Source organism: Gracilinanus agilis, chromosome 2, assembly GCF_016433145.1.
Source record: "Gracilinanus agilis isolate LMUSP501 chromosome 2, AgileGrace, whole genome shotgun sequence".
NCBI classification, from domain to species: domain Eukaryota; kingdom Metazoa; phylum Chordata; class Mammalia; order Didelphimorphia; family Didelphidae; genus Gracilinanus; species Gracilinanus agilis.
This window is the reverse complement of record NC_058131.1, coordinates 551,594,894-551,607,849: the sequence shown is the minus strand read 5'-3', so window position 1 is coordinate 551,607,849 and position 12,956 is coordinate 551,594,894. Positions and strand designations below refer to the sequence as shown.

The window sequence follows — 12,956 nt, the reverse complement described above, 5'->3', positions numbered from 1 at the left end:
CCCCATCTCCTACACTCACACCCTACTCCCACCTTCCCTATCCTCTGACACCCGGGACAGGCACATCTGGGTACTTTGAGGCAGAAAGTAAACCACACTCGAGGGTCTCTAGCAGCAGTAGCCAAGGGCTCCAGTTTAGAATAGAGCTGGCAGGATACCTGAGAACTCATAGAGCCCTTGAGGGAGGGGGACATGAATTGGCACACAGGACCCTTGACATGGGGGGGGGGGCAAAAAGTAAGTTGCTATCTTTCCACTTTCCCAGCAACATTTGCCACATGGGTGGACCCCTCATTCCCCACCTTCTCCTGTAACCTTGGGCTTCTCTTTTCTCCCTGTGGCGCCCTCTCTCCATCCTGGGAACTGGAAGCGAGAATAAGGAAAATGAGGGATTGGGACAAGAAAGGATGGACGTGGGGTTTCCCTGGAGAGGACTAAATTGACAGGTCTTGGGGGTGGGGGTGGAGATTCCATTGCCATGTCTGGGGAGTCCTGAGTGTGCAGGTTGGGTGACATCATAGCCCTAACGCTCAGACTGGCTCCACCAGCTATCCTTCTGCCTTGCCCTGTTCCACCGGCTCTGCTGTTCTCCACCCGGCCTACTGGGCCCCAGGACTGTTCTACTCACACCAGCCACACCTGTTTCACCCTCTTGGGACAGTGTGGTCTGCACCCTTGCTTCCCCAGACCTAGTCATGGAATGGGAAGCAGCATTTGTCATGTCTCTAGCCCGAGAATGGGTGTGTGTGGCTTTTTTCCCCCAGAGGGTGACTGTCTTGGGTATCAGCTAGCTCTTCCTCCACTGGCTCTAGTGCACACCCTCCCTTTATCAAAAGAAGTGGTTGAACATTGGATTCAACTCTGGCAAAATATATTAATAGGGATAGCTGTCTGTTCATATGCATCCACAATTGTAAGACCTGGAAAGAGGGTATAGAATTATGGGTAAGTTGCATTGATGTCTATTAGTTTTCACTACAAAGTTGAACAAATGTTTTTGTTTGTTGTTGTTTGTTTAAGGAGTAGATTTGGAAGATTAGCTCTGAGGGCTGCTCCTTTCCTCCACTCTGGAATTTTTCCAGGGAATCTTCACCAACCAGCTCCAGACATCTGCCTACATATGCACAGCCTCACCTCCCCAACACCTTGTAAGTTGACCCAGAGGCAGAAAGAACAAGAGAAGGAAGGAAAGGGTAGTTATTCCCTGTGAGGCCCTGAGAGGCTCTAGATAATTTTGGTGAAAGTTCATCATTTTCTTGGACCAGCTGGCCAATAGCTTCATTCTTCCCCTTCATCAAGGAATGTTTGCTCATGGAAAGTTGGGATGAAAACTGAGGATGACAGGGAAGCCAGAAACACAGGGGGCAAAAGTTCCTAAGAGCAGGCAGAAAAGGTCTAAATGACACAGAAAAGTGCAACTCCCAAAAGAATGGAGACAAATCCCATTGTATTCCTGTGCACCAGTGAAAGATGGCCTCCTGTCTAACAGGTCCCCTTTTCTGCTCAGTTCTGTGCTGGGAACCTAAGCTATGAGACAGCTCAGACCTCACGGAGAGGAGTACTGGTCCCAGCAGTCTCAACAATTGTCTATAAGGCTGGGGAGGCGTGGTATGAGAAAGATAAGCAGGAAAGGATCAGAACCACTCAACCTGCACCTGGAACAGCAAAGTTGGGTGGGAGACAGGAAGTGGTGCGGCAGTGCCAGGGAGCATCAGGGTGTGTGTGCAGGTGATTTCAGGGACGCAGGCAGTCTTTCAGCTTTCCCACCCATTTCAATAAATCTTTTTTTGTTATCCCATGACAAGTTTGCACTCGGGCTCTGGCCTGAACTCCTCCTACCTCTCCTTTTGAAAGAGTCACTTTGGATTAAATAAAATTCAAGAGTTGGACCAGATCCTAAGGATCAAGAAATCCAAACCCGAGTTGTGGATGAGGGGAAGTGACTTGACGTTGGCCACAAATAGTAGTAGACAGAGCCACTGAGTTCAAAGCAGGTCCAGAAAGAAAGGGAAGAGGAAGGTGTTATGTGTAGTGTGCAGAGATGGACAGACAAGAAAGGTGCCAGGTAGCAGCTGGGACCTCTGTACTACAGCAGAGCTGGGGTAAAGATGAGCTATCTTAAAAAGCATTTCCCAGGCCTGGGGTTCACTTCCAGCAATGAGACATTTATAGCTTTTCTGTTTTTAAACTCTTGCCTTCTGTCTTTAGTTAATCAATTCTAAGACAGAAGAGAGACAAGGGCTAGGCAATAGGGGTTAGGTGACTTGCCCAGGATCACATCGCTGGGAAGTGTTTAGGGCCAAGATTTCAACTCAGGTCTTCCTGACACTATCCACTGGTGCTCTACCCACTGTAATACCTGGCTGCCTCTATACAGCATTTTAAGTTCTCCAAGTGCTTGAAATGCATTGGCTTATTCATCCTCACAAAAACCATGTGCAGTGGATGCGGAACCTAGGATTGCCACGCAAGTCCAGTGCGCTATCTACTGAACCACACTGCCTCTAGCAGTAGGCAAAGAAGAGTCAAGTGAGAGATGGGAGGAGGGACCAAGAAACGGGGATAAGGTTAAACCAAACACAGACACAAATACAGGGAGACTGGTTTCAAGGGGAGAGCTAGACACAAGTTGTCGCCTTTTTTTCTGTATTCTTTCAGTTCTTCTCTGGCCCAGTTAATATTTATTCCTCCAGGCCAATCCTTCCCCTGTTTTGATTCCCTCAGAACCTTGAGGGTGGCAGCAAATGGTGGCAGTTGGAACAACATCAGTTGGAAGCAGCTATGCATTGGCCCAGACACTTTTCTGTCCTTTATTCAGCCCAAATAAATTAAAGGTGAAGGGTAGGGAAGGGTATCCAGGGTATGTTTGGGGGAATCCCCTAGGTCAGGATTCTATCCACATCCGGTAGCATGGTCCTCAGCTCCTCTAGAGCAGCCTCTTGCTGGCAGATGGGGTTGTTCTCCAGGTTGAGGAGGGACAGCTTTGGGCAGGAGGCCAGAGTCTGAAGGGCTGAGACATGCTGGAGGCCTAAAGCAAGAAAGTCAAGGAAAATGGAAACATCAATCCCAACCTCAGGGAAGTGGCCAGACACTTGGACATGTTCTGTATTAGCTGGGAAGCACAAACTTGCGAGACAAAGAAGGAAACGTGACAAGGACTCCTGGAGCCCCTTATCTGTCTCCCTTGGAGTAAATGGGCTTAACACAACTACTTTCACATTAAAAAACACTATCTGATAAGACCCAGGCAAATCAATGAAAATTATGGATAGGTAGAATAGAACCAAATATGTATAATCCTCTAGAGATCACCCATTTTAATCTCCCGCTTTGTCCTTTGGGAAGAACACTCTTGTAGGAAATCGCAAGACTCTGTTTTACCCACTCTGGATCCCTTCTCTGTGCCTACTCCTCCTCTACTTTCTGGCCTAAGTACCACAGGGTTAGGATACGATTGTCACACAGGGAGAGCTCCTGTAGTCTGGGCAGATTAAGAACACCCTCCACAGACTCGATGGCATTTCCATCCGCCTGCAAGACCTGAAAAAAGAGTAAATGGATATAAGTAAGCCTCATTCTGGTACTGATGTGGGCCATAGCTGGGCAGCTCTTATTGACCAGAAAGTAAGAAGAGTTGCAGCTGGAGTGTCAGAAATGGCCCCACACTGGGGTTGGCAGCTTGGGAAGCTAAAGAATGAGAGAAGATACCTCAGAAGGAGCAAAGGAGAAAGGGATGATAGAATGAGCAGCAAATCCCTTACCTCAAGGCAGCGCAGCATAGCCAGGGCGGGGGGCAAACTTCTGAGCAGATTGTGGGAGAGGTTAAGATGGGTGATCAACAGCAGCTGTTCCAGGTGGCAGAGCACAGTCAAATCCTAAGGAGAGAAGTGAGGGTAGGGGACAGGTAGGAAGTGATGGCCAGGAAGAGGGTGCTACAAGAAGGGGAACCCTTAACTGGGGGTATTCCTTCTAAAACTTACTGAGCTCCTACTAGATACAAAGGACTGTGCCAAAGACTATGAGTGACAGGGAGGCTGCCAGAGGCCAGAGCATACGGCTAAACACCAATACGAGGCAGTGGCAATGTAAGTCAACAGTGCTAGAAGAATTCAGAGGTATGAGGGCTGGATTAGCTGCAGGGTGTGGGGGAGACACTAAAAACAAAAAGGCACAGTGGCTATGACAAGCCTGACATATTTAGGGAATGCTAAAACTGGGCTGGCTGGAGCAAAGGGTTCATGTTGGGAAGCATCTGCAGAAGAACCTGGAAAGGTGGACCCAGGGAAAGTCTTGGATGCCAAGAAAAGCAGCATGTACTTTATCTTATAAGTAATGGGGAACCTATGAGGGAGATGGCAGAAAGAGATTTCACTGATGGCCCCAAGGGACAGTTCAAATTGGATTTCCCAGAGACATCTCAAACTCATGACTTCCAAAAAAGTCCCTATGTTCCACCACTCTGATAAGATCAAAGAGATGTTAGGGTCTGACCAAGGGAGAAAAAAGTCACAAATAATTTTCAGAGAGATGCCTCTGTGTTCTGCTGAAGGCCACAGCAAAGCTGTTAACACAAGTAGCAGGTGGGATATCTGGGAATGAACTCTGGCCCCTTGAATTGCTTGGGTTTACAGAGAAGCCTTAGAAAATGTTCTGGGTAATGCTTTTACATAAACAATATTCTGTGGGAAAGAAACACCTCCTAAATACAATGTAATGCTTATGCTTAGCACTCTACTCTATAGAAAAATCTTTCTCTAATGTATAATGGGAACTTTTGTGAAGTTGCCTGTCTAGCCTCAGTCCCTGTTCATTCTTCAATATTTGGACCCTAACAAGCCCAGAATTCAAACCACCCAAACCTCCCAATTCTTCCCCCAACATACCTATTTCTGTCAAAAGCACTCATACAGCCATTCAGCTGCAGAACGTGCCACCTCATCCTCCACACCTTTTGAATCCCATTGCTTCTCTCTGCTCATCCTGGTTTAGGCTCTCACCCCTTTCTACCTAGCTTATTGCAATGGCCCCTAAGCTTCCTACCTGCCTCAAGTTTCTCCCAGCTCTAGTCCATCCTCCAGAGCTGCTAGAGATTTTCCTGAAATGCAGATCTGACCGAATCACCACTCAAACTCCAGTAGCTCTTAGTGTCTCTAAGATAAAAAATATTACCCACTTCCCTCTTATGCTTTTTGAGTCTTTCACATCCAGGTCAGATTTCTTTTTTCACTCTCTGGACACTCTCCATCTTCTCAGACTCTGCAATCCAGGCCTCATCTCTGTTCCTGATTCACTCAGGCCTCTCTCTCTCCCGTCTCTGTGTCTCCATATTAGTCGTTCCTCACGTCTCCTAACAGAATCCCGCTCTACTTTCAAGATGCAGCTCAAACACTACTTTCTGCCTTCCCATGAAACCTTTCCTGGTGTCTTACCTCCTCTCAAACTATCTTCAATTGACCTACTTTGTATTTATTTTTTTAATATTTATTACATATATACCTGCATAGTCCCGTTGTCTCCCCATTAGAATGGAAGCTCTTTAAAAACAGGAATTGTTTTATTCATTGTACTTGTGTCCCCAGGGTCTAGTACAGTGCCTGGGAACACACTGTAGCTACTTAATACTTGTTGATTGCAATACCTGTGAAATCACAGGTTTGAACAACATCAAAAAGTTTCTGAGTAGAAGAATGATGTGATTAAAATGGCATTTTCTGAAGCTTAATCCAACAATGAAGTGAAGCACAGGGATCAAACTTAAATGGACAGGATTCTGCTAGTTCCATTACTACAAATTAACATTATCTGTTATTTTTAATTTTTATGTATTTTGTTAAACAGTTCCTACTTACATTGAAAAAAAAAACCTTACCTTCTGCCTTAGAAATGATATTAGGTATCAGTTCCAAGGCAGAAGAAGGTAAAAGCTAGCCAATAATAAAATGATGCTAAGGTCTTAATATTGGGTAGGCAAGAAGAATAACTACTAAAAGAAACAGGGAAAGAAGCAGCTAAGTGGGTCAGTGGATTGAGTGTCAGACTTATAGGTGGGAGGTCCTGGTTCAAATGTGGCCTCAGACACTTCCTAGCTGTATGATCCTAAACAAGTCACTTAACCCCCATTGCCTAGCACTCACCACTCTTCTGCCTTGGAACTAATACACAGTGATGATTCTAAGAAGGAAGGTGAGGGTTTAAAAAAAAACCAACTATATTTGGTTTCCATAAATAAAAATGTCCAATTAGTAGTTAGTTACAGATTCACAATTAGAGACTGATTAACCTTTAAACAAAAACTAAGCACTTACTTTATGCTAGGGACCATGCTAAGCTTTGGGGATATAAAGAAAAAATAAAAACATTCCCTGTCCTCAGGGGAGCTTAAATGCTAATTGGAAAACATCTTATACGTATGAGATCATAAAATAGTTCAGAGAAAAGAGATTCAACTGAGGTTTTATACAAAAATATTTAATGCAGCAATTTATTTATTTGTTTGTTTTTTGGAAGGCAATGGGGGTTAAGTGACTTGCCCAGGGTCACACAGCTAGGAAGTGTCTGAGGCCAGATTTGAACCTAGGACTTCCTGTCTCTAGGCCTGGTTCTCAAGCCACTGAGCCACCCAGCTGCCCCCTAAAGCAGTAATTTTTGTTGGAGTCAAAAACTAGGAACAAAGAAGAGATCCCTCAATTGGAATGTGGCTGAAAAAACTGTATTTTGCAAAACTTGTATACTATTATATCCTAATACCAAAATGAAGAATTCAGAGAAACTTGAGAAGACATAGGAACTTTTGCAGAATGAAATGTGGAAAACTAGGAAAATGATTTCCATAATGACCACAATAACACAAAAGAAAACAACTCTGATAGACTTCACAACTTTGATAACCAGTGATTAATCATGACTTTGGATACTTGAGGATTGTTACAATGAAGCATGGCTTCTTCCCATCTCTGGGCAAAGAAATGCTAGAGGAGAGATCCAAAGTAAGACATACATTTCACACATGATTAATATGTTGATTTGTTTAACTATTGTAATGAGTTTACAAAGGGAGAGTGATTTAGTGGAAACTGACAGAAATGCAAAAAAAGAAAAAGAAAGAAAAAAATCTATAAAATATTTATAAATAAATAAAAAAAAGTTCATTAGGGAACATAAACAGAGTATTTTTTTTTGTTATTCTCTTGTTAAGTTAAACTTTTTTTTTAAACCTTTACCTTTTGTCTTAGAATTGATACTAAGTATTGGTTCCAAGGCTGAAGAATGGTAAGGGCTAGGCAATAGGAGTTAAGTGACTTGCCCAGAGTCATACTGCCAAGAAGTGTTTGAGGTCACATTTGAAGCCAGGACCTCCTGTTTCTGGGCTTGGCATTCTATCCACTGAGCTACATAATTGCCCCTGCTAAATCAAACATTTTAAAAGCAAATTGACAGATTCATGGCTTCATATACAACCCTCAATGTCAGGTGCTTAATATGTGTTTATATTTTGTTCTTTGTATACTAATATACATTTGTTGATAATTGTCAAATTCATTAAAAAAAAAAACAACAAAAAGAAAACAGCTCTGAGAGTTATGGATGAGTTTTCTGAGCATCAGTGAGGACTGGACCAGCAGGAAGATAAGGAGCAAGGTCAGGTGCTTCATGAGCAAGGGTAGGAATGAGAACTTTGGGGATGGAGCAATGGTACCTTTCGAGCCAAGTCCAATACTCGAACTTCAGCATACTCCATCTTGAGGATGTAGTTCTCTATCAAGAACTTGCTTCGAAGATCATCCAAGTATGAAGCCCGCATTGGGTCCACTACCTTGCAGGAGGAGAAGAGGGGTGTGGGAGTGTAGGGGGTCAATGAACTACTCCCATTCCACACTCTTTTATGTGGTACCTCAGGACTCTAAATGAATCCTAACCCTTACATCCCAGGCCTTCTTCTCTTGTATTTTTCCCACTTACCTTGAGGGTCTTGAAATACTTCAGAGTGTCCTTCTCATACACCAATGGATCCAATGCCCGCATCAGCAGGATGATAGTCAACAGGCACCCTGAGAGTGAGGATGGTGGTGGTGGGGGAGAGAACAGGCCAGACAGCCTATCCCTAGCTCCTCCTCAGGTCTAACTCTTCCCACTGCCCCAGATCCATCAATCAGGAGAGGCAAGGTCTCCAGGAGAGGGAGGTCCCTGAAGGGGCAGACTCTTAGGGGTAGAGAGGGACCTCACATTTGTTGTCTGGTTCCAGGTCCTGCAGCTCCTTACAGGACTCCAGCTCCGACTGTAACACAGTTGACTTCTCCACTGATAGCTCCGTTCTGACAGGTGGGCAGAGTAGTGGAGGGATAAGGACCACATATCTGCTTTTCCTCACCCTCTTGTACCCCAGAGCCTCAAGTGTCCTACAGAATGCTTTCCCCCAAGTTTTTAGGCCTCTGTTCCAGCTCTCTGATCCCCATTAACACTTTCCCCTCAGAGTCAACCCTTTTTTCTCTTTCCTGTCACCTGAACAGTTGTTCATCTGTGGCAGAGTCTCGGCACCAAGTTTCGTTTCGACCTGAGAGATTACGGCAAGAAAAAGGAGTGTGTTAGAAATAGTTGGATGAATAAAAGAATTTAGTGGGGGTTGAGTACATGGGGCTAACATATTTATTAAAAACCCACCATATGCAAGACGAAGCTAGAACTACAAAGATGAAATAGAAAATGGCATAGTCTCTATCCTCAAGGAGCTTACAATCTAATGGGAACAGAGTTAAGCCAAGTCCAGAAACAAAGCAGACTGTAACAGGGGCAAGTGAGAGTCAAATAAAATATTCTAGGAAAATCTACAGAAGGAAAGATTATTTTCAGTTAAAATACACCCAAAATTTTTGGGACAATGGTGGTGATCTGTCTAGAAGAGAGGGGGAGTGGGACTAGGATGATCAGAATCACCTTTGAAAAGTATACATTCCTTCTGGACATCACCCCACATCAAACAGAATGAATGTTGAGAGATCTGGTCATCAAGGGAGTCAGCTGGCAGGTCACACAGCTAGAATGAACTAGGTTAAGGAAATGCTATAGAATTTATCATTTTTTCAACTCAGAGAGAGAGAGAGAGAGAGAGAGAGAGAGAGAGAGAGAGAGAGTGTGTGTGTGTGTGTGTGTAAGGGATACCCAGATATAGTTGGGTCTCTTTCTGCCATCTGGTGTCCTCCATTCCACATGCAGGGGAGAGTCATCCCCCATGAGCATCACAGTCTCTACACCGGGGCCCACCTGTGTAAGAAAACACAAGGTAGGCAGTACATAAGCTCCAATTCTCTCTTTTTCTTTCTTTGTCACATACATATTTACTCTTTTCTATCTCCTCTTCTCTCATGCATTTATTGAGAACTCACAATTATGGGCTGAGAGAAGCAGGCAGTCAAACAAGCCTCACTCCGGCTTACATGGAGGCAGCGAATGGCATCGTGAGGGTCAGCTGTGAACAGGAATAAAAGGGAAGTAGGATAAAGAAGTGGCATCCAGTTCCAATTCACTTCTCTTGATGCTCAAATAATTTATAACATTTTTTGCCACCTCCCCAACACCCTCACCTCAAACCACTAGGCAGGCCCCAACCCCTTCACCTCGACCCAGGAGCCATCTGTGATAGAACCAGGCACTCTGGTCATTGGGATCTGTGAAGAAGGCATTCTGTACCAGCTCCAGCTCTGCAGAGGCCATAAGAAAAGGAAGCTGCAGTTAAGATCCAGGAGCCTAACTACACCTGATAGCTCCACTGTCCAACTTCTCTCCAAGAACCAGGCCTTTCATCTAGCTCATTGGACTTTTGAGTCTGGAGGCAAGGACCTCTCTCTCTCTCTCTTACCCTGGCCTTAGAATCTATACCACACCATTCAACATTTAGGTTCTGGATCATTCAATGTCAATTTAGATGATAAATTTCTATATACTATCAGGCCTCAATACCTTGCTATTCTTATAATATGTATATGCCAACAGACTGACTTTAGAATTCTACTGTTCCCTGCTGATCCTACAATTCCTTCAGTCCTAGACTCCAGGTTTCTATCCATCCTTCCTTAATACTTGTAATCTCTCTTAATTTCTAAACCAGAGAAGGATGAAATAGAGGTCGTATCTTGGGACTTACTTCTTTTCTCTTCCCTTCTTTCCATATGATTCTTGTATATCCCTTTCCCTAATCACCCATTATTCCCTCCTCACCATGTAGTAGAAGATCTTCAGGAAGGCGTCCTGGTGGCCGAGAGTCTGGCAGTGGCTGCAGCTTGGGCAGGAGGCAAGATCGGTAGTGCCAGGAGGAGTAGTTGGAGAAATTTCGAGTAATGAGGCTGTCAGTAAAGGCTAGCTCCTCTGTTGGTGGCACAGCTGCCTTCTGGGCCACAAACCGCCGGTAATCCCAGCAATGAACTGTGGATGGCAATGGATCTCAGATCCAGGGGCTGGGAGTGGGCACTCCCTACTCCTAGCTCTGAGATCTATCATCTGTGGGGTTACTTAAGTCACATGGGTATACATCTCACACACACACAAAGCAACCTATTCAAATATCACTTTACTAACCAGCTCAGGAGCTTTATTCCCACTCTCATCCTTTCCTCTTGTTTGGATAAGGGTGGGATGGAGTCTAAGATTTTGGGCAGATGTGGTGTGGGGAACGTACAGTTACGTTCATCAGCTTCCAGAAACTTGGCACATAACTCCAGTTCACGCGTCCAGTTGGGTTCAGGTAGGCGGCCAAGTAGCCAGCAGCGATGATGCCAGGTTCCATAGGACTTGGGGTTCACCCGCAAGCAGCTCTCCAAAAACCCTAGTTCGGCTATCACTAGGGCTGCAAACTCCTCAGGGGACCTATGCCAAGTAGGCGATAATCAGCAAATCCCATCTCCCTCTAAATCTCCCATTTTAAGGCCATGCTGTCCACACTACCTGTTGCTCCCAAGCCCTGCTCTCCTCTGTACTACAATCCAATGTCAACATCAACATTCCTTTTTTTTTTTGAGACTGGATCTCCCTATCTTACACCCAGGCTGGAAGTACATTCCAGTTTCACCTGTAGGAAAGCTTAGGTCTAGTCCATTTAAGGGTATTCACCCTTCCTTGGGCAGCCTAGGTACCATGTTGGTACCAGATTGAGGGTGGGTCTCCATTCTCAAATGGATTGAGCCACAAGCTTCTGCCTCCCTAGTAGCAAGGATGACAGCTATACCCCACCATCTTGGTCTACCATTCTCCCCAGTGTGGGGCAGGGACAGAGGCAACCCTGGGGAAGGGGAGCTTTGGTCTCCCACAAAGGAACACACTTCTGAGTCTCCAGATGCATCAGCACCTCTCGTCGGCAATTCCACAGGGTGGCAAAGTCCGGGTTTGCCCCCAGGATTTGGCTGGTCAACTCCAAGACCGATTCATCCAGATGGCCTGCCTGTCGCTGCAACCAAGGGGAAAACCCAGTTCAGTGGCCCTGCCCTGCTCATTCTATCTCCCCAAACCCCCATAACCGACGCTCTCCGGTGTCTCCCCCACCCCAGGGGCATGGAGGGTCTGGAGCAGGGTCCACCTTCTGGAAGACGGCCTCGGTGGCCTCCCGGTACAGCCTCAGCTTCTGCTCCCTCTCCACCCGCTTGGCCTCGGCCTGTTCCTCGGTGGTCTTCACCTTCAGGCGGCCGTGCTGGGGAAAAATGAAAGGGGGTGATGGTGCAGGGCTGATTCTGAAACCTCCTGGTTCCCCCGTGCCATCCATGGTTGCCTCCTAAGAGCCCGGGGCTGGAAAGAGGCTGGATCTGGACCCAATGGGTCCAGCTTCCCCCCTCGGAGCTCGAGGCTCAGCAGAAACTCGACGGGTTGGGGTCAGGGGTCGGAGAGAGAAGCTGGCTTAATGGTCAAGGGTCACAGGAAAGGTCAAGGAGGAGCGGTCCATTGAAGAGAGGAAGGGGGTGGGTACTTGGGTTGCAGAGGGAGTCTCACCATGATGCTGAGGCTCAGGGCTCTGGGTGGGGTGCAGAGTCAGGTGACCAGGTAAGACCTGAGTGCAGAAGGTGACAATCATCGGAGGGTGCCGCCCCATCGTTCAGGCACGCCCCTGGACCGGGTCCGCCTCCCCCGGCCCTCCCCCCGGAAGTGGCTCGGGCCTGGAGGCAGGGACACGGCTGAGAGCAAAGGAAAAGGGGTGGCCGGGTCAGACCTCTACACAGTGCTTAGGTAGGGGGGGAGAGGGCGAGGTGTCCCGTCGCCCCAGCTTCTCACCCGAGCCTGGCCTATTCCCACTCCCCCTGCCAGAGCTGGGTCACATGGACTCGCCCAGCAGCTCGTGTGCTCCGCGGGGCGATGCCACCGCTGGCCCCAGGGAAGGGAGGCCCGGGGTCCTCGAGGGCTAGTGGATGGGCGAGACCAACTTACCTCCCAACGGGGCGTCCAGAGGGAGGTGCAGGAAACTCCCGGCAGCGGTGGGGGGCGGCGACGGCTGCAGCAGCGGAACCGGGCAGGGAAGTGCTCGCCAGCGAGACGGGGAGGAGCGGCCGGCCAGGACGGCGCCCCTCCCCTTTAAAGCGGGTGGGGATAGCTCTTAAAGGGGTAGGGCCGGCAGGACGGCTTCGGAGCGTGAGCTTCCCACCACAGTTCCCTCCCCTGAGGCTTGCATGGGTGCTGGCTATGTGTCCGCATGTTACAGGCTGGGACGCCGACACTCTGCGAGGTTCAGGGACTTGGCTAAAGCCCCGTAACGAGGATCAAAGACCGAATTCGAACTGAGGTCCCCAGGCTGACTCCAACCACCTGCAGCGCCCTTTTCACTAACCCCAAGCCGACCTACCTCCGATGTGGGGTCAATTTCAGCTGGAGGAGTTGAGGCTCCCTCCCTTCCTTCCCCTTCCCCCACCCCCAACCTTCTGCCTAGGGGACCAGCATGGATTTTGTGGCGAGCATATGATCCGAGAATATTAGAGCTGCTGACA

General features: G+C 47.2%; 1 protein-coding gene across 1 annotated transcript; it reads right to left on the bottom strand.

The window, feature by feature from the left end:
- Positions 1–2,782: 2,782 nt before the first annotated feature.
- Positions 2,783–12,498, bottom strand: RABGGTA (Rab geranylgeranyltransferase subunit alpha). Its single transcript, XM_044665203.1, has 17 exons — positions 12,403–12,498; positions 11,971–12,028; positions 11,564–11,674; positions 11,310–11,434; positions 10,670–10,857; positions 10,213–10,416; positions 9,612–9,695; positions 9,381–9,463; positions 9,157–9,258; positions 8,932–9,031; positions 8,500–8,551; positions 8,224–8,312; positions 7,960–8,048; positions 7,697–7,813; positions 3,762–3,875; positions 3,453–3,540; positions 2,783–3,028 (listed from the first exon to the last, which is right to left on the bottom strand). The coding sequence occupies exons 2-17, from the start codon at positions 11,971–11,973 to the stop codon at positions 2,880–2,882; spliced, it is 1,698 nt and encodes a 565-aa protein (XP_044521138.1). The 5' UTR covers positions 11,974–12,028; positions 12,403–12,498; the 3' UTR covers positions 2,783–2,879.
- Between the last annotated feature and the right edge of the window lie 458 nt (positions 12,499–12,956).